The following is a 26,713-nucleotide window of genomic DNA, read 5'->3' as shown; positions in this document are numbered from 1 at the left end:
TCCGGCGGCAGATAGATATTGAGAATGTATCAAGACATGCATTCGCAGGATTGTGTAGGACAGTCGTGTATAACAGTAGCCCAGATCAAATTGGCCGTAGGGAAGATGAGAGTAGGTAGAGGATGAAAAGGATCTATAGACTAAAGTAAAGGGCTCTCCATAGTAACGTCCTCACCTACATCGACTTGACGGCCTCCGCGACATGCTGACCCTCAGTAGTGGTCTGATGGGGTTGCACAGTTCCCAATGGAGACATGTTTTCATGTGTCGGGGCGGTGGTCTGGACAGCAGGGGCGGTGGCGATGGTGGGAGATGTCGTCGAGCCGACAACGGAAGGAGCAGCAGACTGCGGTGCGGTAGAAGGATGAGATGGCGGAGGCGCAAAGGTGTTGGCATTTGTGGTAGTGGTAGTGGTTGGCGAAGCGAGGTGCTCAGTCGTCTGAGGGACGGTTTGAGTTGCCGCTGGAGCTTGGTAAGTCTGAGGTGCGGTACCTTCGTGCGAGACAGCTTCGGCGCCTGCGACACCTGCACCTGCTCCGACCGCCGTACCGGCAGCGATTGGTGCAACGTTGTGGCGGCTCGCATTGGATGGTTCACGAGAGATTCCTCGAGCATCAGGTCCGTGCGCCGGGTTTCCGTTAATGTCTCGAAGGACACCATCACCTCCAGCTGCGGCGCCGACGGTACCGTGGAGCTGATTGAGACGTCGTTGTCGTTCGGCCTCGTGGCCGGCGTTCTGAGAAGAAAGCATCAGTCAGCCTATCTCAATCGTCGTGTAGCGTAGGCAAAAGATGGCTCGAATCTGGCGAGCTCACTCACCTCCTTCTGCAGGTTTTCAAGTTCACCCTTAGTCTTGTGACTGAGATCGTAGGCTCTTTGGTGAGCCTCAGTCTTCGATTGAAGTTCCTTCTCCATTGCCTTCATGTGAGAGACGGCGGCTTCGTGTTCTGCAATTGAGCAGGTGAGCCAGCACGCCGATGTGAATCAAGAGAAGACAATCCCAAGACATACTAGCAGTGAGCTTGGTGAGCTCTTCACGAATCTTTTGCTCGTGCTTCATAGATTTCTCGTACGCCTAAGAGTGAAAGAAGGGGGGTATCAGCGAGTGCACTGCTCCATGGCCTGCGTGTGTCGCGAATTGATAAATTATCCCCTGGACTCACTTCGGTAGCGGCGTGCTTCTGCTTGAGAGCGTGACGCTCATCCTTCTCAGTGTTGGATACGTCCTTGATAGCTGACTTGAGAGCCTTCTCGTCGTTCTTTGCCTCTGTAGAGTGTTCATCAGCAACCTGCCTTCCATCATTGTTGACGTTGCGGTGGCAAGAGCGGGAATCACAGATCCTCCCCCTCTTCGATTTTCTTTTTTCCCACACGATCGTCCCCCTCTACTCACCCTTGTTGATGAGCTTCTCCTGCTTGACGGTGGGGTCAGATGAGCCAAAGAGTCCCATTGTGGATTGTGGTGTTATCGATAGACTAGAGATGGGATGATGGTAGGTAGCTGGAGTCCGGTAAGAAGTTGATCAAACAGACACCCAAAATAAGACACACACAAAGGGGAGGAGGGGTGATGTCGCAATTAAAGGTTCACGCTACGTCATTATAGTTCAGGGGTGGGATGGCACCCATCCCGCTCGGAAGTGGCACGTGGCAGCGCATGGAATAAGGTATATACACATACAACCTAAGTGTCAGGTATATTGTCTCCTATTGGGACTGGTTCAAGGTGGACTAACAAGCCATGAGATAGCTCTCTGGTCTATACTGAGCTCTTCTGATCGACCAGTTCCCCGCAGACAGTGTATTTTCGCTCAAAATGCTCATGCCATCCTCGCATATTGTCTCTGGGAACATATGGTCAACGTTCAGCGCTCTGCGTTGACTCAAAGCAGCGTGGTGGATCCAGGGGCGACGAGCGTACGGGAATGCATCGCAAACTCACATTTCAGCCTGTGTCAGATCTGCCAAGGTGTCCAATGATTGATCCACTGGTGTGAGCATGTCTGCAGACGTTTGTGTCAGCGACAAGAAAATTTGTGAGGCCAGCGACGACCAGGTCTCTGAGTTTCCACTTACCATCATCAAACGATTGCTTTGCCATCCCACGCGAAGCGTCTCGTCCAGCGAAATTGCCATACATACCATCTGGGGCCTATTAGTCTGACGTTCTTCTGTCTATCCTGCTAAGCTTCGCGCACCTGGTCCGTAGAAATTCCTGCCGGAACTAACATCAAAGATTGTCCTCTCTGCCTTACCACTTTCTGGTATCTTGCCATCTCTAGGAACTCGCATGATCGCCAGGCAGATCCTCGGATCATTTATGCCGTCGTATTGTGCCAGTTCAACCGGAGTGAACTGCTTATAACAGAGCACGTGTGGATGCTTCGCAGGCATCCAATTGTACGTGTCTGGCGAGTACTCTGTCGGTACAGACTTGAGAGGTGATGGAGGTGTCGGAAAGATGGCTTTGTATATGAGATAGAGGATCGGGGGAATCAAAGCCATATTGAGGGGATTGGTCAAAGACATACCGAGTCTGTCCATGACGAGCAGCGTCACACGCTTCTAGTACTGTAAGACGCTTTTCGAACGCACAATGTGACGGCTTTGAGCCTCGTCACAGGTTGATTGTAAGGTTCAAGCAGAGGAGCAAGCTGGCCAGGACGTGAGTGCCGAGCGTGATCGTGTACCATCCCGCAGAGAAAAAAGTTCGATTTTGGGAAAAATAAAAGAGGCCGAAGACATCTCATCCTCCTTTCTCTTCTGGGTCTTGACACAACGACATTCAGCATCATGCTGACCTAGTCTGGACCTTGCCTCCCGCTCACTCTGTCCCTTCGCTTTTGTATACCCTCTGAGTCTGCTGCCTAGCAGTGTCTATCTGCCATGTCGGCGACGGCGCTCAATGCTGCCGGTCCTTCGCGGCTACGGTTGGGGCAAGCAGTCACACGTCACTCGTTGCCAAAGAGCCTTCCAGTAGCCATGGTGATCGGAGGTAGGTGCAGAGCTCAAATGGAACGGATAGAGAGCGCTGATACAGCGTCATGCTCAGCCACTAGCGCGTCCTACAGACTTCACTCTACAGTGACGAGATCTGGCCGACTGACACATCCTTCCCTCTCATTGCTGCTTCTTCCTCCTTCGACTCTGGCCACTAGGAGATATGTGTCCACCGAAACTCACCGACCTGACACCTCCCCTCCTCTTCCACCCCCACCCCCACCCAACTCCTCATCTACATCCACCTCCAGCTCCTCTCCTTCTTCGTCCCAATATCCTCCTGCAACGACGTTCCGACCCCGAACCGCAGCCCCGAATCTCCCTCACAAACCTCGGTCAGCTGCTGCTGCCGAGACAGAAACCTCTACCGAACCTGCAGACAAGCAGTCAGAGACTTCTATGCCTCCAGTAGAGAAGGAAGACCAGCCAAAAGAAATTGCGAAGAAGGATAAGACTTCGGACAAGTCACTTCCAGCTAGAGCTTGGGCAGTGGTTAAGAAGGAAGCTGCGCACTACTGGGCCGGAACAAAGCTTCTCGGAAAGGAGATCAAGATCTCCACCAAGCTTCTCTATCAAGTTTTGAAGGGGGATACTCTGACCAGAAGGGAGCGCAGGCAGGTGAGCTACTACTACTCCTATTGTTGCTGTTGCCCCCTTGGAGTCGTAGCTCACAAAAGCTACAGCTTCGACGTACCACTGGTGATTTGCTTCGTCTGATTCCATTTTCCGTCTTCGTCATCGTTCCCTTCATGGAGCTTCTACTGCCCGTTGCACTCAAACTCTTCCCCAACATGTTGCCTAGCACCTTTGAGGGCACATTTGCGAGGGTCAGTTGAATCATGAGTAGTCGAATTCGATTGACACTTGTATTTTTCCAGGAAGAGAAAGAGCGCAAATTGCTCCGAGTCAGAATTGAGATGGCCAAGTTCTTACAGGAGACTGTCAAGGAATCGGGTCTCAAAGCCGATAGCGTCGTCAGAAGTGACGAGTTCAAGGAGTTCTTCAGAAAGGTCAGTCAGATCGCCTCGAGAATGATGTCAAACCTCTGACTCTCGCCTAGGTCAGATCCACTGGAGAGACGCCATCGCACGACGACGTTGTGCGAGTCGCCAAACTATTCCACGACGATCTGACACTCGACAACCTGACTCGACCGCAACTCGTTTCCATCTGCCGATACATGAACATCAATACATGGGGTACAGACAATTTCCTCAAGCTCAACATTCGAAACAAGTTGGAGAAAGTCCGAGTCGATGATATGGTGAGCCTCCCTCCATGCCTTTTGAAACAGCTGACACATTTGTAGATGATCTTCGCCGAAGGTGTCGATTCTCTGTCTACGAAAGAGCTCCAATCTGCCAGTCAGTCTCGTGGAATTCGAATCACCGGAGTTTCCCCCGCCCGACTGAGAGAAGAGTTGGACCAATGGATTGATTTTCACTACAACCACGGTATCTCTGGTGTCTTGTTGATCCTCTCGAGAGCCTTCAACTTCAACGGGGACAAGGGCGACCTAATGAACGACCTCGTGGCTACACTGGGATCCCTGCCAGAAAACTTGGTCAGTTACGACGAATCCATTCTGCACTGCAAGGCTAACCCGCTCTAGATCGACGAAGCTGAGCTCAATGTATCGGGCGAGACGACCTACAAGCAGAAGCTTGAAGTCTTGCAGCAGCAACAGGAGTTGATCGAGGATGAAGAAGAGCAGGAAGCCGTGAGTCGTTCACGTCGGCCGACCCAAATCGCTAACTCGTGTATAGGAGGAAGAAGCGGCGAAGCGCGAAAAGAAAGAGGCCGAAGCAGCCGCCAAGCTCGAAGCCGCAGCAGCACACGACTCCGATGCATCACACGCTGCCAAGTCCCAGACTGGATCTGAAGAGCCAACAGCCGCTGTTCAAGAGCCCGTGGATGCTCGTATGACCAAGGAGCAACTCAACGAGCTGGCGGAGGCACTGTCCATCTTGACTGCCAAGTCCTCGATCGCGAAGGAGCGAGATGAGTTACACGATCTCCTGGAGGACAACTTGTTGTCCGAAGCGGTAAGCCCAATCTCTTATCCTGGTAGGTTCCTCCAGCTGATAGCCCTCGCAGGAATCTGACCAGCGAGGCGACGAGGACAAGGGAGCTGTGGCCGTCTCGAAACGCGTCAGGTCCATGATCAAGAAGATTGATGCTCAGCTCGAGAAATACGATGAAAAGGTTGGATCAAGCTTGAACATTATCAAGACCAATGCGAAGGGCCAGATCACCCTTGGAGACTTGAAGCGAGCGATGAGGGAAATCAAACACAAACCGAGTGATGAGGAAATTGAGGGTCTTGGAAAGAAGCTAGATGTGGATTCCGACGGTCTTGTCGTGAGTCGACATGTCTGCAGGCTCCTGCAATCAATCTCACAAGCTGTAGGAACTTGACCACGTTGTCGAATTGACTCAGGATCGACAACTTGGACTCGGCATGGAGGATGAAGAGGCCAAGAAGCTGTTGACGCGTGGTGCAGATATCAGACACAGCAAGGATGTCAAAGATCTCAAGTGAGTTGGCATGCGAAATCATCGCTGACATTTTAATCAGACCCAAACGGGAAGACATCATCTCTGACGAGTAGTCTCGCTCGTCTCCGTTTACATCGCCTATTGCACTTGTGTCATTCCGGACCAATTCACAGCCTCTCCACATCACTCCAATGCATCGCCTGTACGTCAACTTTGAACCTAAGCATGAGTCACTCTTTGAGCATGATCTGCACGAGTCACTTCCTTTGAAGCGCTTACCCTAACGGATCGAGAAAGGTAGTCCTCTCAGAGGATCGAGCCTGGAACACTGATCGTCGCGTAGCAGAATCCATGCAAGCTAAAGTCTTCAAGTCCTAATGCCCTACGGCAACCTCTCAGGCTCTTAGTGTCGGTTTGACTGCGCCGACACTTTAGTGGGCCTCGCTCATGGGTTCACGCACAAAAAGTCTTCAGAAAATGCACCGCCCGACTCTCATTTGGACAAGCTACAATCTCTTTCGGCTCATCGCTTTGGTCTTCATCAGTTGGGCTCTGGTAGCACAATTCATAGCTGTTGCAAGGTGAGTTGCTGCTCCCGCCGCTCGACTTGACTGACGTTTTCCCACAGCGATCTTGACGAGTATTCTAATGCCACAGGTACTTCCTCACCTACGGCGACCGTCGGTCTATCGGCGATGCACAGGCCAGCCAAAATCCCGTCTCGGTGCTCGGCGAGCCTGGAAAGTCCGTTTCTAACACGGTTGGCATGAGCAGCTTAACCCGTACTCCTACATCTCTCATCGCGGTCATCCGCTCTCAAACATCACCAAGCACTACGACCTCGCCTCCCACCATCCCGTCTACGACCAGCGTCAGTACGAGCGAGGCGGATCAAACTGCTGTGATCGTACTGGATCCGGACGGACGGCCAGCGACTTTAGTAAACCTCCTTGGTCTCGAGGCTTCTCATTCGGCGGCTACGGCTTCCCTCTTGATCGGTGTCGATGAGCGGGCAGCAAATGGTATGCGACGTCGTGCGGAGACCAATTCGGCGACCGATGCCAATATCAGCTATGTGGGACTGTCGTCTGTCCCAGATCAGCCGGGAGGGATCTTGTGAGTGGCATCTGAATCCCTCAATTCACGCTAATCGGTTCTCAGCTTCCTCTTGATGTCTCGACTGGTTATGGGTGAGTGTCACACCTAGTAGCACACGCTGTTGAAGTGTACTGAGCCAACATTAGCGTTTGTCCTCAGTGGGCTTTTATTTGTGCAGGCTGGATATCCCGAAAAAATGCTGTTCAAGCATCTGCCTTGGCTCGGACCCCAAAATCCACCTCTAGCTCTTGGTTGCCTGCAGGAGATGTGGGGACACCATTGCTTGGACGCGCTGATCGGTCTTCCTTAGTATCGCAATTCAGAATCTCCAGGTTCAGTGAGCTCGTCCTCATCCGGACAACGAATGCAAAGCTCATCTCGGTCAGTCAAAAGCCCAAGGTACTGATACCTGCGTGGGCCTTACTCGCCGTAGGCTCGACGAACATAGTGATCGTACGAGAGCCCGGAATGTACAGATGCTGATATCTTTATCTCAGGCGGGTGCAATATGGTATCGGGGTCGTAAATATGACCGTCCAGCTCAAAAAATGCTCGGATTTTCGCTCTCTACCCGCCTACTATACTGGACACCGCCACCATTCTTGTACGACGCAGCCGTCAGACGAGAAACGATCGGGTCTGAGTTCTCAGCCACACAAGGCAGAGACGTCGAAAAGAGACATCGGCCATCCCATGACACAGCGTATGACTTGGGCCTACCGAGCGAAGACGAAGATGACGAGAACGATGAAGGTTTGGTCCTCGTGGATCCTGTGCCTTCCGCAGCCAAGAGACGTCACGCGTTGTCAAATGAGAGAAGTGCGGCGAGAGGACCCACTCGTAAATTCGGTGAGATGACTGAAGAGCAGGACGTCAGGAAAGGTGGGTATCCTACTTTTGCCAAAGGAGGGATTGATCAACCTGGACGTCACGTTCCTGCGGGTATACTGGAACGACATGGACCTGGCGGTCATCTCGTCCGGTATATCAGGGAAGACGGTCAAATGGGAGTGAGGAGGGCGGCGGAAGTGGAAAAGACTCGGTCAAAGAAACTTGGAGTGGAGAATGGAGGAGTCTCGGATGAGAGTGCCGATCGGCAGTCCCGCCTACCTCAGCCTCCACAACGGAAACGAACTAAAGATGCTGTGCGGCAGGAGAACACAAAGCTCAGATCTCAGTCTCAGGACACAGATGGCGACCTCAAGGATCGTTCGTGCCAGATTCCAACAGGCCAGACTTCATCAAATCACCTCCCGCTTCCCCACAAAGGCCGTAGACGACCCACTGATCCTCTCGCCGTTATCGCAGAAGATCAAACAAACCCAAGCATCCAGTCTCCCCACGGCAATGAAGACTTCACGGCCAGCAGACTGCTCTATTCTGAGCCAGAGTCGATCGTGGACGATCCGAACAGCCAAGACGCCCCAAGAACAGACAGCAAAAAGTTAACAGCACTCCCGTCGGGAGTCGATACGCTCTTTCCCTTACCTCCTGAGCGACCGACACTGGCATTAGAAGCAGCGAGCTCGGCAACAGCGAATCGGAAGAATAGTGCAGACAGTAAACAAAGTCCAGACGATCGGCTGCCTCCCCGCGGAGTGATTCTCTCGTCGAAAGATACATCAGGATCGCCGCCACCCCCCACACTACATCATCGCGAGCTTGGAGATGTACCGAAGACGCCCACCCCGCCTCTCGGAGAAGGAACCCTGAAAGTACGGGATGTCAGTTTCGTGCGGGAAAATTCGCCCTTGCGCGAAGAACCTATAACTGTGCAGCAGATCCAGCAGGCTGCTGTTGCTACGCGAGACTATTTCAGCCCGTCGGCGCCCATTGGAGCAGCTATCTCTTCGCCGATTCAATATCAGCAGTCAAGCTCAGCTTCCCACGCAGCTGTCGGTGTTTCTGTCCCGAATATACAACATCCTTCAGGCCAACAACTCTTGTCTGACGGTCAAGCAATCAAACGTGAACGCGCAACATTGACAGTTCCGCGTGCGAAATCCGAGTCTTCACACAGCTCCATTACTTCACGTTTGGATACTCTCAGATCCTCCATGGCGATACCCAGGTCACCGTCCTCACGGTCGAACAGGTCGAACAGAACGGCTCAAGGCGTCCGATTCGATCTCAGTCCCATCTCAACTGTGTCGAGTGGAGAGACTCGATCGGCTCCAAACTCGCCTACCCGCTCTCTGTCGCCTGTATCGCCTCCGCCGAAAACGGCCCTCAGGATACCGGGAACAAGACTGACAGTCTCTCTCCCCCGATTCTCCGTACCTGGTACGCCGAGGCCGAAGGGAAAGGACAGAAGCGTCAGCTCGTTGTCATCGTCAACTTCGGCACCACTCTCAGAGTCGAGCGATATCTCTGACGAGGTGGCACGACCGGAGAGTATGCTCTCGGGGGAACTAACGACTAGCTTTCAGGAACACGCTCGCGAGGCTCAGAATGTCGAGCGACCGCTTCATGGTCGATCCAACACTGTCGACACGCTGGGAGGGAATTATCTTGATGGAGGAGCGGAGCCGACAAGAGACAGACACAGGCGGCACTCAACCGTCGATTCCTATTGATCTGTATGCATGCAGTTTCGAGGACGATCACTGATCATGCCACCTTTTCCTCCTGTTGGACGGTATATGTCTCGCTCAATCGACTGTGTACGTATGCCCCAGCAGTGACCACCGGGTACTTTTGTGGTCTATCCTCGGTGATACACGTTGGAGGTGGTATCAAAGGGACATCATGGTCGCAACCGAAGAAGAATGGGATAGAGTACCGAGTCTGGGTAGGCGGCAAGACTCGATGAGGCGTGGAGACGAAGATGTCATCTAGGGGACATCAGCAGGTAACCATTCATCATGACGCACTCGTCCATCTGGCGAATTGATCGCCAATGTTGATGACGAATGTGTCCGGGATATAAGGCGCATCGATCCCTGCAAGCCAGAGATCAGGTGAACAAGTCTTGGGTGTGATCAATCGCCCGACTCACAGTCCCCTTTCCTGTTCATCACCTGGAGGCCTGGAACACCACCCTGAGCCAGTATAGTGAAGCATTCATAATCTGAAGCACCGTGAGCATTCTGCTGAGACTTGCAAGCATACCTGTATGAGCCTGAGGGGATGAAAGGCTTATTAGCTCACTCGATTCTCTTCTCATCACTCAAAGACCTACTCCTATACCTGGATTCTCCTCCTTTTGTCTATCTTTCGGCGTACCGGGATAATGAAGCAGTCTCATGATGGCCGCTGGGTGCTGTACCTGTGATACAGCATGAACCTCAGTCATTGCGTCGATCAAGGAGGATTGTTACCCACTTTGTCGGCGAAAAAATCTTCTGGGAGATCTAAAGCCAAGGCGAACAAGGGGAACAGAGATTGTCCGAGAGTCAGGACAGCAGAACTTTACAGGTCAGTCTCGTCCTCAGACTCCTCCTCGAGCCTCACTAGTAACCAAGGACTGCTTGACGCTGTTCAATCTCGGTAAATGATCCAACCAAGAGCTCTCTCTGTCTTACGCACGAACGAAGCGGCTCCCTTCCACACTTCCACAGTGGGCCACAGATTGTCAGAATGACTCAAGCCCTCGGAAGTCTTATGACCTCTCGGCGCGGCGTCCAACGAGGGGTCCAAGCCCAGGTTGAAAGCTTCGTGCAGGTCGCCTTTGCTTTCACTATGATAAGCATTGTGCGGTCAGTAAGCCGAACAACACGATCTGGACAATCCATACGGGTTAGCATTCCCGCTCAACAGCTTCATGTAGCCTCGAAAGTTGTCAGATTTGCTGATGTCCACCTAGAAAGATCAGCGTACAGAGCTCTTGACGGCATGTATACATACCGATTCCTTGACTTGATTGTCCTGTTCAAAGAAGACTTTTGCTGCGTCAAAGCCGCCTTGGACGACATGCTTCGGTACACCATGATTCTGCACTGTTCCTCAGTCAGTTTTTGAACAGTCAGAGTAAATCATAGAGCAGGATTCTACATACCGAAGAAGAAACCAGCATTCAAGCATGCATTTCTCACTTCGATGGCAACCTTGCGTCTTGCGTCAACAGAATTTGAGCGAGCGTTAGACAAGTCGCTACGTGGTGAGTGAGGAGGATAGCGCTTTGACGCACATGATAGGGATGTCTTTGAAGTCTTGTCTCTGCAGCTGTCCCGCTAGATCCACCAGACTCATAATGTAGGATCAAAGATCGGCAGGGTATGTAGGCGAGATTGCTTATTTTGGCTATCTGATGCGAGAAAATTGATCGGCTCGGAGAAATAAAAGGAAAGATGCATCCGAGAGCATTCAAAGATATGTGACGCTGGACAGCATGCATGCATGTGATTTTGTTTCGTCTCAGGCTAGAAAGGCCCTCTCCTCATGCCCTGGCCGCGGCGACCTGAGCCCCGAGCGCTAATCCGAAGAGCTTGGCATCTGCGCTAATGACGATCAAGTCGAATTTGCCAATAACTTTTTTGGCGGTGGCTCCGTCATTGACGAGGATACCTGTCTTCTTGCCGTATTTCCTGGCGGTAGCCACGACCTTGTCAATAGCGTCAAGGTAGTTCTGCTCTGTCCCGTTGGATGGGACATAGCCGAGCATCGATAGAGCCAAATCATTCGGTCCAATGAAGAGCATGTCTGGGGGAGAGCGTCAGTACCGCTTCAGCAGCATCTCTTTCGATGTCTTACCTAGTCCCTCGACTTGAGCGATCTCTTCGACATTCTGAATGGCCAAAGCGGTTTCAATCTGAGCCATAATCATGGTATTCGCGTTGTACTGGTTGACGTAGTCATAAGGCGCTTTGAAACCCTGAGCAAATGGAGCGAAAGGTGATCCTTGACCTCGGATACCGATGGGTGGGAACTTGGACATGCTAACGACTCGTTTGGCATCCTCAGCAGTGCTGACCATGGGAATCATGATACCGCTAGGCAAGGCGAAGAGGAGTCAACGAATGTATCTGGAGATGGGCTACAATATATCTCCAGAGGCCAGGTAACTCACTGTGCGCCAGTGTCCAAAGCTCGCTTGATGAGAGCAGGCGAGTCACCTCTGACTCTTACTAGCGGAGCAACACCCATGGCTGCGATGATCGCAACCGAGTCGTGCATGTCACTGTCGCCAATGTTTCCTGAGGACATGAGCTTGATATTTAGGCCAAGAGAGACGAAATTCACCATGTTCACAGTCAATGACGATAGCCTGAGAACCTCGTCAGTGCACTACACTGTGTTTCTAGCGGCCAGCTCACATCGAATCCAGCGTTACAGATAATCTGGGATGTCCTGACTCCCTTCAATGTTTGAAACGTTGCGAAAACAGGTTTATCACTCTTCAAGAGCTGATTCATCCGCAGGAACGTGTTCTCTTTCGTGCTCGCCATTTTTTATTTGATCAACGGATATGCAGTCGACCCAAGAGCGAGCTGAGGTTGATATGGAGCTAGGTGTATAGTAATTATATCGCTGTTCAGTCCAACATTTCTCCACATGACCGGCATGTCTTCGGTGAATTCCGATCGGAAGACCGTCTCCGGTCCAACTTCCGGTGCGCCGTTTTTGCCTCGTGGCGGGATGAAGTACAGTGAGTGAGGCAGATTTCAAATGCCACTTGGCTGTAGTGGTTGGTGGTTTGCTCTCTTTAGAGCTCCATAAGCCTGCTGAAAGGAGAGCACTCACTGCAAAGGAAGAGTCTTCATCCGGACTAGTCATATCGAGAATGTTCTCGAGGTCTTTGCCACACAATACTCACACTTCTCCTAGCCGTTGCAAACTCGATCTCTTGACTGAGAAGAAACGTCCAGATTTACGACGATGGGAGTGAGCACTGAGACTACGTCGACAGAGCTTGTCACCCGACCTCCACAGAGTGTGATCAGCTCCCCAGGGCGAGCGATCGCCGATCCGCCAGACACGAAGTCCAATGAATTTAGCGTGGCATAAGAGTACGGTTATCCAGAAGGAGAGTCTTCTGGACCATTCAAGGGTATGAAACTAGTCGGGTATACATGGGGTCGACCAGGTGAATCTGGAAAGGTCGAAGTGCTTGGGTCCGAGGCGGACATCGCGAACTTTTGGACCGAGACAAGGCTGCCTTCAGATTTGAGAGTCGCTCTTAGCGCTAAGACGGGAACGCGAGACCCGGTAAGTCGAAGCATTCAGGGGAAGACTTGCTGAGTTCTGGCTAGCTGAGATCTATGGCATCCCTGGCGCCCGGTCCACGCTCAGCATTGACCGACCTCGTCCTCCCTCAATTCCTGAACGAAAGCGGAGAAGTGACAAGACCTTTCAAATGGGCGGCAAGTCCTTCAGTCCACTTTCCGGACCTTAGCGACATGACGTGGCCTGGTCATCTGGGTCAATCACTCCTTTCTGGTTTCGGTGGCATGGGCCGAACGTCGATTTTTAATGATGATGATGATGACGATTTCTTCGGTCCGATGTCCATATTCAACAACTTTCCGCCAATTAGGCCATTCCAGGGATCATACATGCCCACGCAAACGACGAACGTGTCAGAGCGAGCGCCTAAATCGCAGCAAAGCCCCTCGGATACGACGTCAAAAATACGGACGATTATAGAGGCATTGAGAGATCCTCAAGTCCTCGCTGCAGTGCTATCCGCTCTGACATCAGGAACCGACAGGGCCACATCGCCCAGTTACAAGGGGCCCGACATCACAGGGCCAAGAGTCGTCGATGTTACAGACATGGAAGAAGATTCTGACCAATCAGAGACGAGGGAGGTTCGCACAGCCGGGTCTGACACAATACCAGGGCAATGGGAGCAGGTTTCAGAGGTCCAAGCGTACCAGCACACTGATGAGGCCGGGACCGCTGCGGTCGAGCCCTACAGACTCGCTCGCGGAGTCCAAGACACGCGGACCTCCTCAGGAATGACGGCATCGAGCCCGACCATTCCCAGATCCTTGCTCACGAGCGATGTCGCGGATGCCACAGAAAATTCGACGGTGCCACGTACAATTCGCACTGGCTCCTCTTCTGGAGGTCTGAGCTCATAACATAGCACCTCTCCGTCATCATCCATGGTACCTGTCGCTTGAGCGGTTGAGCTGAGACGACGAGAAGACCATGAGCCGCAGCGCATGCATTGTTTGTCGAGTGTACAATGCGTGTGCCTCGCTTGGGGACTTAGACCTGTAACGCCGACACGCCTGTCCTCGTTTCAGGTTCTTTTTTCTACCTGGGATTTGTCCTTTGTTCCTTGTAAAAACATCCCTTCCTTGTATGTTCCTCTGTCACCGAAACTCCAGAACTTCAGAACTCTCTCTTCTCCCACGAGCACTGATCGGGGACCTGCAAATTCCTTTGATGGCAAGCTATACTCACTCACACACAGCATTGACCTCCTTTTTTCTGTCCCGATTGTGCTGATTGTCTGCTCACTGAACGCGACGTGACCCCCCCTTTCCAGCAGGATGATAAAGAGGATGAAGAATAGACCACTGATCACTTCTTGGCCCGCCAAGTGTATCTCTACTCTCTCACTACCTATTCTTACCCACCCATACACTCGTTCATTCACTCGAAAATGCGTTTCATTATCCAGCTAATGACCCTCTGCATGTCTCTCATGCTAGTCGCTTCCATACCTACCGCCCCTTTCAACCTCATGCGCGGCGACAGTGCCAAGCGATCCGTCCTGGAGAGACACCAGATTCAAGCTAGGCAATGGTATGAACAGCAAGCTCGTGGCGATTGGAGCGAGCAAGCTTTAGTACACGAACGAAATGCCGAGGGACTCATCAGCGGACCATACCGTGAACGCAAAGTTCGTCGGGGACCTAGTCCTAGTCCAAGCAAGAGGTTTTTGCCTGTGAGTCGACAGTGTCCTCGAGGCTCAGGGCCAAGCTGACGTTTTGAGCAGATGGAGACCGGCAGGTGATGAGTCAAAGTTGGTCTGGCAATGCAGAGATAACGGCCTTCATGGTGATGGTGAGCCCATCTCTGAATTGCATGCTGAGTCGCAGATACACTACCACTTTTGACGTGCTCTATCGATGAAACATGTTTTAATACTCAGGCTTTGTGGGGCATATTTTCTTTTGGATGGACATAGTTGCACAGCATGGTACGATGGATTCTTCTATGGACGATCTCAGATGACAGTATGCACATTGTCTACTTTCTGCGACGTCCAGATGGACAAGCAGACCATTATAAAGGAGAGAAACCTTGCCAGTTTATTTCTTGTCATCGACTGCAGCATTTCCAGGCTGTGCCTCATAGTCCGCGGGAATGTAAGCTTCCGCCGGTACGAGGTTGACCGTGGATCCCTCGAAGGCTTGAGCTATTTCCTCCAAAGTGTAACCCTTGGTTTCCACCATGTCTATCGATGGTCAGCGGCGGGATCTTTCCCAGACTCGGGGCATCTCACAAAGGTAGACAAGGACCCATTGAATGATAACGAGACCCATGTAGACAGGGTAGTACTTGTATCCTGTCATGTCAGCTGAAATGCACGGATGACTGACTCACCAATGGAGTCGAGAGCCACAGCGTCGACGAAGACGACATAGGCGCCAGTGAATTGTGAGACCGTGTTCCAGACCAAAAGACCCTTGGACCGCATCGAAAAGGTCTGCACTTCTGCGGGGTATGAATACAGAACAGGGTTCGAGCAGTTGAAAGCTCCTTGATACAGCCACACGAGGACGACCGTAGCTACAGCAGCATGTGTGTTGCCATCGGCGCTATTGCTGTATACACCGCTCGAGGCGCAAAGACCGGCAAGCGCGACCAAAAGGCAAGGCCAGAGCCAGAGTAGGATCGGGCGTCTGCCTACATGCTTGCCAACGTAAACGAAAGCTATCTGGCAAATCCAGGTGAAAACGTTGAGGCCGGCGTTGATACCAGTCTGGGTCGTAGGGTTCGTAATGCCGACAGACTCGAACACGATGGTGTCTGAGGGGGCTATAAGTGGAAGTCCACTTAGAAGAATGGCTCCGCTCACAGTAGAAGTAGATGATTGAAGCTGAAGGCGGTCAGCCATCAACTGGAACTATAGATGACAAAACTCACAGCCAGACATCTGAGCCGACGTGTCAGCGATATCAAGTTACCAGCCCGTTCCGACTCACATTGGTCAAAAACATCATGAGAACAGCAAGGAACAGTCGGTGCAGGTTTGATCGGCTCTTCAAGATCTGAGTCCACTGTTCGGCTTTTGCAGCCTTTTCTTGGTTGATGGCTTCCCGAATCTCGTTGAACTCGAAAAGGACAAGGGGATCATCGTAATTGCCATTGCCGTGATAGTCGGCCAAGAACTGGAGAGCCTCCTCGTCTCTTCCTTTGGAAATGAGGAAACGAGGGGTCTCTGGGACGAATTGAACGGCGATTAGACAGTAGAGGGCCATAGGGACTTGGAGAATGTAAGGGATCCGCTAGAACAGTGTCAGCACGACTTTGGGACTAGAGAGTTGTCCAACACACCCATGACCAAGAGTTACTGATATAACTCGTGCCGAAGATGACCCAAGCGGCAATCGTAGAACCAATGATGTAGTATGAGTCCTGATCAAGGTGAGATTGTGCTTCTCATGACTATGCTGAGGCTTACCCAGGACTGCGCGATGACCGAACGTGATCGCGGATGAGGGATCTCTTGCACCACGGCGAGGGACGTAAGCAGGAAAGAAGCCAGCCCAAAGCCGATGACAACTCTTCCACAGATAAAGGCTATCGTGAGCTGTCAGCAAGATATCAAGGCCAGCAGAGGTCCAGACTGACCTGCATATCCATTGATGCCTTTGACACCGGCAACGCAACCGATGATGGAGCCGATGAGCAGACAATAACCGTAGACTGCGCATTGTCAGATCATAAAACATGATAATCTATGCCAACTCACATCGAATACCCCATTTTCGACCAAAATGCTCATCGATATAAGCGATGACTGGTCCGACAAGGAGTCCGGAGATGTAACCCGAGGCGTTGAGGAGTCCGATTCCAACACCACCGGGATTGCCGAGATCTTCATGCCATGCATCAAAAGCTTGCAGGCCAGCAATGATGTTTCCGTCGTCTAAAGAATGTCATCAGGGAAGGAGAGAGCTGGATCGAAGACGCGGGTCTCACAGCCATTCAGGATCATGCCTACGAAGATGATACTCAGAAAGCTAACGTAGATTAGTTGTGACTCAGTTGGTTCATGCTCACAAGTTGAGCTTCATGCGTCCCTTGTCATTGTACCATTTCGTGGTGTCTCGGACATTTGGACTGAGCATATGTAAGCGACTACACTGGGCAGCAGAACTCACATATTGTGCCAATCAGACATGTTGAAAGCTACAAGCATGCCGTGAGCATCAAGACACAAGGAGAAGCAACTAGCGACGCAGGCATGACCCTGATCCGCTCAACGGTATGATCTCAGCCTGGACCTGCAAGACGAGTCTGATTTTTTTAGGATCGAGACAAGTCACGATTGCAGATCCGGCACCCGTGTGCATCTCTAATCGAACAACCCGATGAAATAGCATTTCATCGAGGATTGTGCCGAGTCGACGTTGAGGAGCGAGGTGTTGAAACGCTCAATGCTCCCACCGCGGCCCCCATGTACGAAGTTTGCAGAGGGCTCGGTTACATCTTGTCTGGTGTTGCGATCGAGATCAAGATTTTTTTTTCTGATGCTACCGTCCGGGTTTGAGAGAGCGAGGTCGATACCGTCGTAAAGCAGTTGCTGTAGACATCTTACTGACTATGTGGGGTGGTGGTAGGTGAGGTGACTCCAAAGAGGCTGTCAAGAGACTGGCACAAATGATGAGGGGGGAAAAGTCGGTGAGATGTAAGAAATACACATATCATATAGTTGGTCATGTCAGCCCAATTATTTTCTCGACTGCCTTTCCTCGACGGCGCTCCGAAAAAGAATTTACTTCCGTTCCTCGAACTCGAATGTGGCAGACCTCGGCCGTTGCTCGAACCGATCAGGAGGTGGTGGCTAAGGGTGGACCAGAACAAGGAATCCCGATGTCTCTCAGTGGCCTCAGACTTGGTGTAGGCGAGAGCTGGACTCATTACACATGACAAATGACCCAGAATTAGACGCCATCGCAACAATGAAGGCGGGGAAGCTTGGAGTCAGCCAATGATATACCGCCGCGATGTCGGTTCATGGCGCACTGCGGGCAGGTTGCTAGATGATCTCGGGTCCTTCGTCAGTTCTTCCAGGAGTCGGAGGGACAGCAGATTCTCCTCCAGGCTCGCATACGCCTCATCGGGTCTTCTCGAGTGATCTTGCAGCGAGTGAACATGTTCACCAGGCCATATACTGAAGCGGCCAACGGGGATCTAGCGAAGGATCCAAGCATCATTCATTTACTACCTAGCACCTTCTGATCATCGCTTCCTCCAGTGCCCATTTGTCCCGCTTGGCTGCTCCTATCCTCCGCACTCTTAGACTCTTCCGCATGAGCTGTGCGGAATAGCTCCCATTCTTCAACTTCACTGCCATCAGGTAGCTTGCAGTATCCAACTTCGTTGCCTTCCCCGTCCTTTCGGATCTCTAGCGTCCCTCCTATTTCGATACAGTACACGCTGGCGGGATTGGCTACCATGCTAGACGTCGAGGCAGGCTCGAGATTGCCAGGCTTGTCAATATAATAGTAGTAGAAGACTGCGAACGCAGTGACGAGCAAAAGGCGGATGAGGAGACCCAGACCGAACATTCGATCAGCCGGCGGGGCGGTATCGGGAGATTGTGATGGGGTGATCTGTCAAGAATGAGTCGACGGTGAAGAGCCCTGAGGATGAGGTGACCTGAGTCGATGATTTGTACCAAGTTCTCCGCTGATGCTTGAGAGGCGATAATCACGCGACCGCAAGTGAAGGAGCTACAAGAGACGCCGGGCGATTTTACCAGACACTCGGCTAATAACATTTGATCCGGTCTCTTAGGGATCGACGTGGCACTCGGAGAAGATCCATCTTGTTGACTGTCAGGGCAGACCTTGACGGGAATATTTAGGGTTGGCCATGCAAGTTGAAAGCTTCATGAGGGCTGCGCTGCTGCTACATATAGTTCGACCTGCAATGCAGGGTTCCGAAGCGATGTGAAGCAACGCAACGGGGGATCTTAGAGCGAGATGCCACGCGCCACGAGACGCGTCAGTTGACTAGACTCATGTCAATGTCCATCTGGCGAACAAGATGGTCTCTACTCCGACTCATGTAGCGATTTGAGCACCTGGTGGCATTTTGACAGTGTCAGCGTGTGCCCGACCTCCCATTACGCCGATCATGATCGCTGTTATGTCGCCTCAGATCCCACGGTCCTCAATTGTCGCATCTGACGAGGCCAATGTGTTCTATCCGGTCGGAAACGAGCAACGCAAAGGCTTCTTGAACAAGCGATCAGGTAAAGAAGTCTCAGACTTTCAGTGGAGAGTATACGATCACATCAAAGCGGTAAGTGGTAGGCAAATCCTCTTCGACCCTCGCATGAAACACTGAGCCATGCAGATCCCCTCAGGACAGATCACAACCTATGCCGAGATCGCCCGATCTCTTTTGTCCTCGCCTCGCGCTGTAGGTGGAGCTCTACGAATCAACCCATTCTGCCCTCTGATACCGTGTCACCGAGTCGTTGCTGCCAATGGCTCCCTGACTGGATTCGCTGGCCAGTGAGTCACATACGTCTGCGTTGCTTTGTTCTTTATTGATCCAGGAATTCAGGACAGGTACAGGGAGCGCACTGGATGACAAGGCAAGGCTGCTCAAGTCAGAGGGTATCGATATCAGACCTGATACAAAGGTTAATGGCTATACTATCACGAAGAAGGACATGCTTGCAAAGTCATGGAGTAGGCCCAAAAAAGTCTCTTCATGACGAATTTTTTCCGCTGCCCATCAACCTGGATTTGGGACCCTCACCAGCTGTATCTGTTATGCACATCGTGTCCGCGGCCCTCTACAGCCATATCCACATCTGTTGATCTACCAGTATCCCACCTTGGTCTTCATATCGAGCAATGCCATAGAGATGGGCATCGTTTCCCTGTCTCAAGCCGACCTTTGTATTTCGTCCTGGTAACGCCTCCCAACTCCTGACCAGCTCACTCGTCGGATCTAAGCCCCAGATCCAGCCATTCCGCAGCCCGACCTCTGTACCCAGTCGATCGAGGACCCTCAACAGACTGGGTAGGTCATCTGACGTCAATTTTTGAACAAACGAGATGATCAATGTATCTTTAGGCACTTGATAATCGTATCTTGCAAACATGACAACAGTATCCCCTCGCTGAACGCCTCTAGGCTCGACTTTGTCGAGAATAGGCCAGGGCTCTCTCACACCAGTCTCTCCGCCTTGGGCAACGAAGTCGCACACGCCTCCAGCCTCGGGGTCCAAGGCGAACACGGAATGATCGACCGTATCCCGGTTTTCGAGATTTCGTTTCTGACCTTCACGCAGGATAGACTTGATACGAGGTAAGTCTTTATCGTACAGTACCAGCCAGTCATCCTCTCGATGATCATCGCCGGGTCCATGGCGACAGAAACTGCCTTCCTCGTCTTCGGGAGGAAGGATTTTCCAGTGCAGTTCGTTCTGTTCCAAAGGATTGACCGCAAAACCCTCAGACGAGTCTCCAATGGTGCACTTGCTGTAGTATTCCGACCCGATGTCGGAGCAGACGAATGAGAAGCTAGCCCACGGCACCAGCTCGCGTTGCTTCGGTGCCAAAGCAGGAGGGTCACCCCATTCAAGGGGAAACGCAGGAAGTCTAGGCCGGGCTAGGATATAGTGGAGGACTCTGAGCAGATGACGTCCATATCCCTTCCCTGGACAGTAAGCATTCCGCCATGTGCGAGAGACTCACCACGATGCTGAACTGGAGTGTAAACACTGGTGATTCCATAGCAAAATGTGTCCTCAATGGACTCCTTGCTCTTCCTCTTGATGAGCGCCTCAATGCGATACGTATCGCAGCCTGCATAGATCTGGCCTTCAGGATCGCTGCGCTGGACCAATACCCTGTGTCTACGGTCAGAAAGACGATGTCATAGTGTATGAGTACACCAGCATCCCACCAATTCAGTGCGCCATGTCCCTCTGCCAATTCTGTTCGCGCTTCTTCATGTCTTCGTGAGAGGATCTCGTGCTCGTGCTCCTAATTAAGCACTGAAGCGTCAACGAGATTCACCACGGTGTACTTGTCACTAAGCTCAGCCTCATCGAGACGCATTGCGTCTGTAAATCTTCGAGCTTGGCGCGAGTTTGCCAGAACAACCGTGAGGTGAGCAAAGTGAATGCTCGGTACATCGTTAGCACTAGACATGGCGGATGATCAGCAGAATTTGAACAGTTCAGACTGTGACTTGCTCGGGGGTTGTTGACTGATCGATTGACAACTAATCGTTAGTCCGGTCAGCTGGACAAAAGAACTGCCGCTCCTTCCTTTGTCTATTAAGCAAAACTTTTTCCCTTCCAGCTGAGAATCAGCGAACATTCGTTCGCCATGCAATGAGGCGGGATGAGACCTTGACATCTTGATGTGCATGCCCCAAGTTTATACTGCGAATCCCACCCACCCCTCCTCTTCCTCATGTTCTCCTCCTCTTCCTGGAGCACCAAAGTCTCCTTGGACAATCTGCGGCGCCGCTTTTGCTACTTGCTGAATGACCGGTTTCTGTGGCTGTGCTTGCAACTTGTGCGCATATCTCGCAGATATAGATTGACGATATCCCTGAACTCGGCGGGACGCCACTTCGGCATCCATCACGTTTGTGTCCTCTGGCTGTATGACAACGCGGCCGGTCGATGATGATGGCTGTACGCTCGGTATCGAGGGAGCCTTTCGAGGGAGGTCGAAAGCCGTTGAATCCGACGCGGATTGTGTCAGGCCCATTTGGATAGGGGTGGGCGATGCTCGACCGTATGGTCGAGGCACATCCTCGTCTTCCCCCGGTAAGGAATTGCTTCTCGACTTTGGTGAAGATCTAGTGTTGAGCGGTATCCGTGGTGGGAAGCTCTGCAGGGATTTTGGAAGACCCTGCGCACCGTACGAGTTGGGAGACTTGCTCAATGGAGAGACATAATCAATGACCGGCGTGGAAGTGGCCGATCTAGATCCAGCTCCATACCTTGATTTGCCCACCAGTCGGGGATCCGTATCGAGGTCGATGGGGACGGGAATGGAGATCTTCAATTTCGTCTGAGTGGGAGGCGCACTTCTCGGGACAGGTTGTATGTCTAATCGACCGGATGGTGCTGGTGGAAAAGCTGCCAAGGTGGAAGTGGGACTCGGAGAGATGTCGTCGAAATCGAATGAAGAGGATGCAGAATCGAAATCTGACATCCAATCATCTGATAAGAGAGTCGGAGAAGGCTCTAAGATGGATAATCTTGGGGCACCATTCCTCGCTGCCTTTGGGGCAACGAGACCAGCTGACAGTGGATGAGATGATTCGAGGGCAGGAGATCTGGCGACGGATCGCGTCATAGCTGCAGATGTCGGTCCACCACTGACCTCGTGTGTCTGAGCTTGTACGACTGATACTGGCTCTTTGGATGCTTTGGTGATGATAGTGGGTGATGGGGCAAGACTGGATCCCGCTGATCGAGGCTCTTCATCCATAACACGTATAGACTGTGGAATCGTACTTTCAGGCGGTCGTTGAGGTCTCGCGGGAGGAGCAGCTGCAGCCTCTTTTGTCGGTATCGGGACGGTCGAGGAGCGCAATGGTGAGGGAGCCTTAACTGTCGTCGTGCTTCCGTCTGGTGTCAGACCAGAGTTCGAGCGTGTCGGCGGTTTTGGCCTCGTTGATGCCATATTAACGTGTTGGAGTGTCAGAGGCGGAGGTTTTGACTTTCGAATATCAGAGCCAGAAGGAGCTGGAAGAGGTGGCAAAGGGATAGCTGGAGCGTTCCCCTGATTCCCGGCTGATGGCTGTCTCGTGTGACCCGAAGTGCCGGCCGCCTGTGGAAGAGGAGCAGGAACCGATCTGACGGAAGATACCGCTGGTACCGGTGCTGGGTTTGCTGTTGACGGGGACACGACTTTTGCAGCTTCGAGGGTGTCGAGTTCGTTTTGCTACGCATCGTCAGCTTACAAAATTTGCACACTGGCTCACCAAAGCTTTGATCTTCTCCTCCAGAGCACGCTTCGCGGCCGCTTCCTTAACTGCAGCAGTATCGACAGCCGAACTCTCCGCGATTGGTGCAACGTTAACGCTGATTGGCTTCAAGGCTGGCCTTTCGGTTCCTGCAGTGACGACTGGAAGCTGACCCTTTTCCTCCGTGACTGAAATTGTGGAGGTCAATGGCGCAGAGGCAATCTCTGGCAATCGCGGCGGCTCATCACTCAGAGTCTCTTTGATCTCTTCTTCCTCGACCGCAGCGGTCTGGCCAACTGCCAAGAATGGCGCGCTCGGTCGACGATGATGTGGCTGTAGCACTTTGACCTCGTGGAGGACATGGGCGTCACCTTCTGAGCCTCGTCGAGGTCCACCCATAGGCACCATGGCGGGTTGCGCGGCCGGGTTGTACTGACTGATACGGAAGTTTGTGACTCCATGTGGCCATCCAAGACTGGATGAACGAACTGACGTCGGTGTGATGGGGAGTGGCTCATTGATAGTCGATGGAGTGAGCAGCCCAGGAGAAGGCAACTTTGTTGGTGTTTTGGTGGCGGAAGAAGGGTCAAGCATTGACACTCGAGGAGGCGGCATGGTTGAGCTCGTTTGGAGGATCGATACTGGAGCTATTTGACCCGGTTTTATACCTGTACTTGCTATGCCTGCGCCGGGCGGCCTGGTACTCGCAACGCCGGCACCAGGCGGCACACTAGGGTAATCCTTAGAGGGGGTCACCATCTTTATCGGCGAATCGAGCTTCGCAGCCGCTTCTGGATGCGGAGGTCTAGGCGGCACGTACAGTATAGGGGAGGGAGGAGTGGACGGGCCGGATGCCTGAGTAGGAACTTTGGGAGCGGTTTTGGAGTCTTGTTTGCCCCAGGTGATCTCCTTCACTCCGACAGTCATTCGCTTGCCCTTGTCCTCTCGTGCTGGTGTCATTGTTGGCGCCGCAGCTACGGGCGGCGCGACGTGTTTTGCATCTTCTGGCGAATTCTGGCGACGAGCATCGTCTTGTTTCCGAGAGTGACCAGATGGCGTGGACTGAGCCAGATTACGAAGAGGAAAATTGGCGTCTGCGAGCGTCTTAGCGACTGGGGATGAGGGTTGCGGAAGATTAAGGCGTGAGGGGGGAAGGGACAGCTCGAATCGTGTCAGGTAGAAAATATCCTGGTACCCTCGATGAGCAAACTATCAGGAAAAATCAGTGAGGTTCCTCGGTTGACCGGAAGAAGAACGGCAACGCTCACCTCGATTTCTAATTGCTCCAGCTGGATTGAATCAGCTCAGCTTTGATGTCTTCGGACTGCTGCGTCAGGACCTACCTTGCCTCCCCTTCCTGCGACTTCTCTCAAAGTGCCCTTCTTCAGCTTGCCTCGCGCCCATTTCTTCATATTCTCCACCGCGACTTTGACCTGAGCTGGATCTTTGGGATCGGTCTTGCCCAGAAATTGTGAAGGATGCTTGTTGAACATGTCGAAGAAAGCACGAACCCGGTCCGAAGCCAACCTACAAGGCTTACTGCCCAATGATAGATAAAGTAGAGAGTGTTTGATTCTGAAAACGTCAGTCAGTGAGATCTGTTCAATCAGATGAGAGGCTAGCAACAGATCGATGAAACGCTGAAAAAGTAGGTCACGGGTTCAACAAGTATGACGGGTCCCACCACCCATTGTTGATATCAGCGAGGCAAACAACAACATGCACATTGACTCTTCTTCTTCAGGACGTTTATCCGATCCGCTGGACATAGATAGACTCGGGTATTCTCTGCATTGACCGTGTTGATGACGCTCTGCCAAGTTTGACAAGGGGTGTCAGCGGGAAAGACCCCTTCACAAGCTGGACGACACGTCCAAGATGTAGTATGCAAAAGGGGGGAGAACGAGATTTCGACCATAGCCTCCCGGATACTAGCGCGTTGACTCAGGGGAGAGAGGGGGGCAGAGTGAAGAGCCCAAATTCAGAAGAGCGGAAGAGAATCAAGTTTCAAACAAGGTAGCTTTTCCGCATTCCGGAAGAACTGGACGGGCCCAAAAAGTATCGGAACAACTCTGTGCTCGCTCGAGTCAGTCTCGACTTTGGCCAGACGTATTTTTGGAAGACATCCACTATGGCGAATGTGTTCGGGCTGATTGAGATGGTACCGGCATCATTGAACCTGTTTGGACCTTTCTCGATTATTGTGTGCCCTTGGAGCTTTTGCCATAGCTGAAATCCCTTGATGGTCACTACGAAAAAAGGGGATTATGTAAACATGATGACGAGGGGGATATAGCTGGCTAGGTACCGGCTCGACACTATTTCGAACTTCATCTGAAGACTGATTGGGATGAGCACAAGACCAGCTGCTCAGCTTGAGACGAAATGCCACTCTGACACGTAGCATTCTCCAAGCGATATATGATTGACTGGGCTGGAAATGACCTCGAACGCTGATCGGGATATAACGGGCTCTGATAGCGTCAGGTACCACAGGACCCCCCCCCTTATCCTTCGTGTTCAGCTTTAATTGCTATCCTTTGGTCTCTCCACTAGATCTCACTCAGGACAAGGTACCACCCGAAGAGATGATGACAGGAGGGCGAATGATTCAAAGCTCTTTCTACATTGTTGACATCTTATCCCTCACTTGTGTGAAGGGCAACACGCTCAATGCCTGCTCATTCACATCGTCATCCTATTCAACAGAATGGCTCAAGACATAAACACAGATCAAAGAGGGTCCTGTCGGGACTCATGATTCTCTCTGCCGACCGCAATGCAAGTTTTGATCGGATGAGAGCAGTGCGGTAACAGGTTGTTGATTCAACGCCATAGCTTCGGTTCATCTACACCTCGCATTCGATGCGAGATATACTTGGCTACACCTGGGAGGAATTATCAGACATAGGCCTGGCGGAGCTTTGGCACCCGGAGGAACGTAGTGCCTTGGAGAACAAGCTGGAGTGAGCGTTGAACAACGAAGCAAGGCGATCGTCGTCTGAAACACAAATTTGTCCAGCTGGACGCTCGCCAATCAGACCACAGGGGGTATGATCTTCCAGAGTTTGAGACATCAGTCTGGGGAATTCATCAGATGTTGTCTTTATTAGTGAGTGGGGTATTCCAGGCGCAAGCTGATTGTCCTCCCCCCAGTCATGTTGTTTATGACCAAATTATGATCATCACCACTCGGATGAACGGACGGCCTTCAACTCTGTGTGAAGTGATCCTGGACAGCTACATGTATCAAGCTCATATACAACTTACAGCGCATTCTTTGACTAATCGGCAAGTCTACGAGACGATACCGCCGGACACACCAGGAGGCATGTGGTCCATAGCGGTAGGCCCAAATCAGCAGACATGAATGGCTGACCCGAGCTAGAAATGGACGACCGGGCTGCAAGACTTGCCTCGGATTGTTCAGACTGGCTTATTCATCCTTGCCCAGCCCTTCCGGTACATCTCAACCATGCGCCAGCGTCCACATCCATTGCGTACATTTCTCCTCATGGATCGATTCACCGACTCGGCTCGTATCACCTATGTCAGCAATGAGAGATTGGTTCCAGCCCTGCAGGTGAGCGAGTATGTTGTTCCGTGTTTTCAGCTGATGACCACGTCGATACAGATACTAGACCGATCGTTCTACTCACTTGTCGCACCTCTCAATCGCCAGTCCGTGCGCCATCGCATTGACTGTGCGAAGCGGAAAATCCCGGTCCTACAAGAGGATCGACGCTCTGGACTGCAGGATTCTTTCCGGTTCTCATTATTGCGAGTGAGTCGAGACGGACACTCGACCTGCTGACCTCAGGAACCGCACGAGGAGCCTCCAGAATACCTGTCCGTCGCCGACATAATTCAAGTGGAGGGCATCATCACGGCATACAGCGATGGCTTGGGCTGTCTATTAATCAAACTGTGAACTAAAAATGATGCATGGTGGTTTGTCTTGTCACAATGTCCTGATACAGAAGGTGTGAAAAATACATTGTACAATGAGAGGTGTGATCGATCGATCAAGATGCTG

General features: G+C 52.0%; 14 protein-coding genes across 14 annotated transcripts; 5 read left to right on the top strand and 9 right to left on the bottom strand.

Annotated features, from left to right (window-relative positions):
* Positions 1-26: 26 nt before the first annotated feature.
* On the bottom strand, positions 27-1,573 carry BD324DRAFT_626152 (hypothetical protein). Its single transcript, XM_022015873.1, has 5 exons — positions 1,394-1,573; positions 1,164-1,267; positions 1,012-1,075; positions 820-947; positions 27-736 (listed from the first exon to the last, which is right to left on the bottom strand). The coding sequence occupies exons 1-5, from the start codon at positions 1,449-1,451 to the stop codon at positions 176-178; spliced, it is 915 nt and encodes a 304-aa protein (XP_021871464.1). The 5' UTR covers positions 1,452-1,573; the 3' UTR covers positions 27-175.
* A 186-nt stretch (positions 1,574-1,759) lies between these two features.
* Positions 1,760-2,529, bottom strand: BD324DRAFT_642247 (cytochrome b5-like heme/steroid binding domain-containing protein; the record flags this gene model as incomplete). The annotated part of the gene is made up of 4 exons (XM_022017473.1): positions 1,760-1,844; positions 1,943-2,003; positions 2,077-2,145; positions 2,199-2,529. The coding sequence occupies 4 exons, from the start codon at positions 2,527-2,529 to the stop codon at positions 1,760-1,762; spliced, it is 546 nt and encodes a 181-aa protein (XP_021871463.1).
* Positions 2,530-2,750: 221 nt separating this feature from the next.
* Positions 2,751-5,760, top strand: BD324DRAFT_626138 (LETM1-like protein-domain-containing protein). The gene is made up of 11 exons (XM_022015872.1): positions 2,751-2,995; positions 3,053-3,618; positions 3,684-3,827; positions 3,879-4,010; positions 4,061-4,264; positions 4,310-4,564; positions 4,613-4,720; positions 4,767-5,045; positions 5,098-5,361; positions 5,411-5,538; positions 5,579-5,760. The coding sequence occupies exons 1-11, from the start codon at positions 2,887-2,889 to the stop codon at positions 5,610-5,612; spliced, it is 2,223 nt and encodes a 740-aa protein (XP_021871462.1). The 5' UTR covers positions 2,751-2,886; the 3' UTR covers positions 5,613-5,760.
* Positions 5,761-5,762: 2 nt separating this feature from the next.
* On the top strand, positions 5,763-9,173 carry BD324DRAFT_681313 (hypothetical protein; the record flags this gene model as incomplete). Its single annotated transcript, XM_022019114.1, has 8 exons — positions 5,763-6,080; positions 6,128-6,223; positions 6,274-6,615; positions 6,661-6,689; positions 6,744-6,864; positions 6,908-6,934; positions 6,984-7,050; positions 7,095-9,173. Exons 1-8 carry the CDS (start codon positions 5,947-5,949, stop codon positions 9,171-9,173), a joined length of 2,895 nt encoding a protein of 964 aa, XP_021871461.1. The 5' UTR covers positions 5,763-5,946.
* BD324DRAFT_626130 (hypothetical protein) lies at positions 9,165-10,863 on the bottom strand. Its single transcript, XM_022015871.1, has 12 exons — positions 10,727-10,863; positions 10,595-10,689; positions 10,444-10,535; positions 10,334-10,398; positions 10,126-10,276; positions 10,051-10,073; positions 9,922-10,006; positions 9,779-9,865; positions 9,709-9,718; positions 9,596-9,667; positions 9,471-9,539; positions 9,165-9,431 (listed from the first exon to the last, which is right to left on the bottom strand). The coding sequence occupies exons 1-12, from the start codon at positions 10,786-10,788 to the stop codon at positions 9,208-9,210; spliced, it is 1,035 nt and encodes a 344-aa protein (XP_021871460.1). The 5' UTR covers positions 10,789-10,863; the 3' UTR covers positions 9,165-9,207.
* Positions 10,864-10,872: 9 nt separating this feature from the next.
* On the bottom strand, positions 10,873-12,364 carry BD324DRAFT_448988 (Pyruvate/Phosphoenolpyruvate kinase-like domain-containing protein). Its single transcript, XM_022012812.1, has 5 exons — positions 11,853-12,364; positions 11,779-11,803; positions 11,606-11,732; positions 11,290-11,528; positions 10,873-11,238 (listed from the first exon to the last, which is right to left on the bottom strand). Exons 1-5 carry the CDS (start codon positions 11,982-11,984, stop codon positions 10,976-10,978), a joined length of 786 nt encoding a protein of 261 aa, XP_021871459.1. The 5' UTR covers positions 11,985-12,364; the 3' UTR covers positions 10,873-10,975.
* A 224-nt stretch (positions 12,365-12,588) lies between these two features.
* BD324DRAFT_651014 (hypothetical protein) lies at positions 12,589-13,622 on the top strand (the record flags this gene model as incomplete). Its single annotated transcript, XM_022018248.1, has 2 exons — positions 12,589-12,744; positions 12,789-13,622. 2 exons carry the CDS (start codon positions 12,589-12,591, stop codon positions 13,620-13,622), a joined length of 990 nt encoding a protein of 329 aa, XP_021871458.1.
* Positions 13,623-14,804: 1,182 nt separating this feature from the next.
* On the bottom strand, positions 14,805-16,903 carry BD324DRAFT_651012 (general substrate transporter; the record flags this gene model as incomplete). Its single annotated transcript, XM_022018247.1, has 13 exons — positions 14,805-14,950; positions 14,999-15,061; positions 15,100-15,525; positions 15,575-15,595; positions 15,643-15,652; positions 15,702-16,004; positions 16,054-16,134; positions 16,181-16,299; positions 16,351-16,425; positions 16,472-16,648; positions 16,702-16,742; positions 16,783-16,842; positions 16,884-16,903. The coding sequence occupies 13 exons, from the start codon at positions 16,901-16,903 to the stop codon at positions 14,805-14,807; spliced, it is 1,542 nt and encodes a 513-aa protein (XP_021871457.1).
* A 1,036-nt stretch (positions 16,904-17,939) lies between these two features.
* BD324DRAFT_579295 (hypothetical protein) lies at positions 17,940-18,182 on the bottom strand (the record flags this gene model as incomplete). Its single annotated transcript, XM_022013372.1, has 1 exon — positions 17,940-18,182. The coding sequence occupies one exon, from the start codon at positions 18,180-18,182 to the stop codon at positions 17,940-17,942; it is 243 nt and encodes an 80-aa protein (XP_021871456.1).
* Positions 18,183-18,864: 682 nt separating this feature from the next.
* Positions 18,865-19,453, top strand: BD324DRAFT_651010 (6-O-methylguanine DNA methyltransferase; the record flags this gene model as incomplete). Its single annotated transcript, XM_022018246.1, has 3 exons — positions 18,865-19,032; positions 19,087-19,247; positions 19,300-19,453. 3 exons carry the CDS (start codon positions 18,865-18,867, stop codon positions 19,451-19,453), a joined length of 483 nt encoding a protein of 160 aa, XP_021871455.1.
* On the bottom strand, positions 19,289-20,995 carry BD324DRAFT_448824 (hypothetical protein). Its single transcript, XM_022012811.1, has 5 exons — positions 20,945-20,995; positions 20,793-20,892; positions 20,653-20,732; positions 20,445-20,596; positions 19,289-20,403 (listed from the first exon to the last, which is right to left on the bottom strand). The coding sequence occupies exons 2-5, from the start codon at positions 20,805-20,807 to the stop codon at positions 19,535-19,537; spliced, it is 1,116 nt and encodes a 371-aa protein (XP_021871454.1). The 5' UTR covers positions 20,808-20,892; positions 20,945-20,995; the 3' UTR covers positions 19,289-19,534.
* Positions 20,846-22,530, bottom strand: BD324DRAFT_448681 (hypothetical protein). The gene has a single exon (XM_022012809.1). The coding sequence runs from the start codon at positions 22,392-22,394 to the stop codon at positions 21,132-21,134; it is 1,263 nt and encodes a 420-aa protein (XP_021871453.1). The 5' UTR covers positions 22,395-22,530; the 3' UTR covers positions 20,846-21,131.
* Positions 22,531-22,639: 109 nt separating this feature from the next.
* Positions 22,640-24,273, bottom strand: BD324DRAFT_448806 (hypothetical protein). The gene is made up of 5 exons (XM_022012810.1): positions 24,021-24,273; positions 23,946-23,966; positions 23,242-23,886; positions 22,696-23,003; positions 22,640-22,655 (listed from the first exon to the last, which is right to left on the bottom strand). The coding sequence occupies exons 1-4, from the start codon at positions 24,168-24,170 to the stop codon at positions 22,926-22,928; spliced, it is 894 nt and encodes a 297-aa protein (XP_021871452.1). The 5' UTR covers positions 24,171-24,273; the 3' UTR covers positions 22,640-22,655; positions 22,696-22,925.
* Positions 24,274-25,019: 746 nt separating this feature from the next.
* BD324DRAFT_626092 (hypothetical protein) lies at positions 25,020-26,641 on the top strand. The gene is made up of 8 exons (XM_022015870.1): positions 25,020-25,458; positions 25,516-25,643; positions 25,700-25,789; positions 25,834-25,898; positions 25,950-26,023; positions 26,066-26,260; positions 26,312-26,461; positions 26,498-26,641. Exons 1-8 carry the CDS (start codon positions 25,351-25,353, stop codon positions 26,606-26,608), a joined length of 921 nt encoding a protein of 306 aa, XP_021871451.1. The 5' UTR covers positions 25,020-25,350; the 3' UTR covers positions 26,609-26,641.
* Positions 26,642-26,713: the final 72 nt, after the last annotated feature.

The sequence above is a fragment of the Kockovaella imperatae genome (assembly GCF_002102565.1).
Source record: "Kockovaella imperatae strain NRRL Y-17943 chromosome Unknown BD324scaffold_6, whole genome shotgun sequence".
In the NCBI taxonomy this organism is placed as follows: domain Eukaryota; kingdom Fungi; phylum Basidiomycota; class Tremellomycetes; order Tremellales; family Cuniculitremaceae; genus Kockovaella; species Kockovaella imperatae.
This window is presented reverse-complemented; position numbering and strand designations above follow the sequence as displayed.

Bases quoted from the DNA above. Each gene is read 5' to 3' on its own strand.
- BD324DRAFT_626152 (XM_022015873.1), bottom strand. From the start codon at position 1,451: ATGGGACTCTTTGGCTCATCTGACCCCACCGTCAAGCAGGAGAAGCTC. The intron at 1,076-1,163 runs GTGAGTCCAGGG...TTTCACTCTTAG, and splicing joins AGAAGCACGCCGCTACCGAA to GCGTACGAGAAATCTATGAA. The intron at 948-1,011 runs GTATGTCTTGGG...GCTCAATTGCAG, and splicing joins GCTCACCAAGCTCACTGCTA to AACACGAAGCCGCCGTCTCT.
- BD324DRAFT_626138 (XM_022015872.1), top strand. From the start codon at position 2,887: ATGTCGGCGACGGCGCTCAATGCTGCCGGTCCTTCGCGGCTACGGTTG. The intron at 2,996-3,052 runs GTAGGTGCAGAG...CGTCATGCTCAG, and splicing joins AGTAGCCATGGTGATCGGAG to CCACTAGCGCGTCCTACAGA. The intron at 4,011-4,060 runs GTCAGTCAGATC...ACTCTCGCCTAG, and splicing joins TCAAGGAGTTCTTCAGAAAG to GTCAGATCCACTGGAGAGAC.
- BD324DRAFT_626130 (XM_022015871.1), bottom strand. From the start codon at position 10,788: ATGAGTCTGGTGGATCTAGCGGGACAGCTGCAGAGACAAGACTTCAAA. The intron at 10,690-10,726 runs GTGCGTCAAAGC...CTCACCACGTAG, and splicing joins TTCAAAGACATCCCTATCAT to CGACTTGTCTAACGCTCGCT. The intron at 9,540-9,595 runs GTGAGTCGGGCG...TCTGGCTTGCAG, and splicing joins GATGAACAGGAAAGGGGACT to GGATCGATGCGCCTTATATC.
- BD324DRAFT_448988 (XM_022012812.1), bottom strand. From the start codon at position 11,984: ATGGCGAGCACGAAAGAGAACACGTTCCTGCGGATGAATCAGCTCTTG. The intron at 11,804-11,852 runs GTGAGCTGGCCG...CGAGGTTCTCAG, and splicing joins TCTGTAACGCTGGATTCGAT to GCTATCGTCATTGACTGTGA. The intron at 11,529-11,605 runs GTGAGTTACCTG...CGCCTTGCCTAG, and splicing joins GCTTTGGACACTGGCGCACA to CGGTATCATGATTCCCATGG.
- BD324DRAFT_448824 (XM_022012811.1), bottom strand. The intron at 20,597-20,652 runs GTGGGATGCTGG...CCGTAGACACAG, and splicing joins GGACATGGCGCACTGAATTG to GGTATTGGTCCAGCGCAGCG. The intron at 20,404-20,444 runs GTGGTGAGTCTC...CTTACTGTCCAG, and splicing joins TTACACTCCAGTTCAGCATC to GGAAGGGATATGGACGTCAT.
- BD324DRAFT_448681 (XM_022012809.1), bottom strand. From the start codon at position 22,394: ATGGCATCAACGAGGCCAAAACCGCCGACACGCTCGAACTCTGGTCTG.
- BD324DRAFT_448806 (XM_022012810.1), bottom strand. From the start codon at position 24,170: ATGTTCAACAAGCATCCTTCACAATTTCTGGGCAAGACCGATCCCAAA. The intron at 23,887-23,945 runs GTGAGCGTTGCC...TTTTCCTGATAG, and splicing joins TGGAGCAATTAGAAATCGAG to TTTGCTCATCGAGGGTACCA. The intron at 23,004-23,241 runs CCAACAAAGTTG...TACAGCCACATC, and splicing joins CTTCTTCCGCCACCAAAACA to ATCGTCGACCGAGCGCGCCA.
- BD324DRAFT_626092 (XM_022015870.1), top strand. From the start codon at position 25,351: ATGCCTGCTCATTCACATCGTCATCCTATTCAACAGAATGGCTCAAGA. The intron at 25,790-25,833 runs GTGAGTGGGGTA...TCCTCCCCCCAG, and splicing joins ATCAGATGTTGTCTTTATTA to TCATGTTGTTTATGACCAAA. The intron at 26,261-26,311 runs GTGAGCGAGTAT...ACGTCGATACAG, and splicing joins GATTGGTTCCAGCCCTGCAG to ATACTAGACCGATCGTTCTA.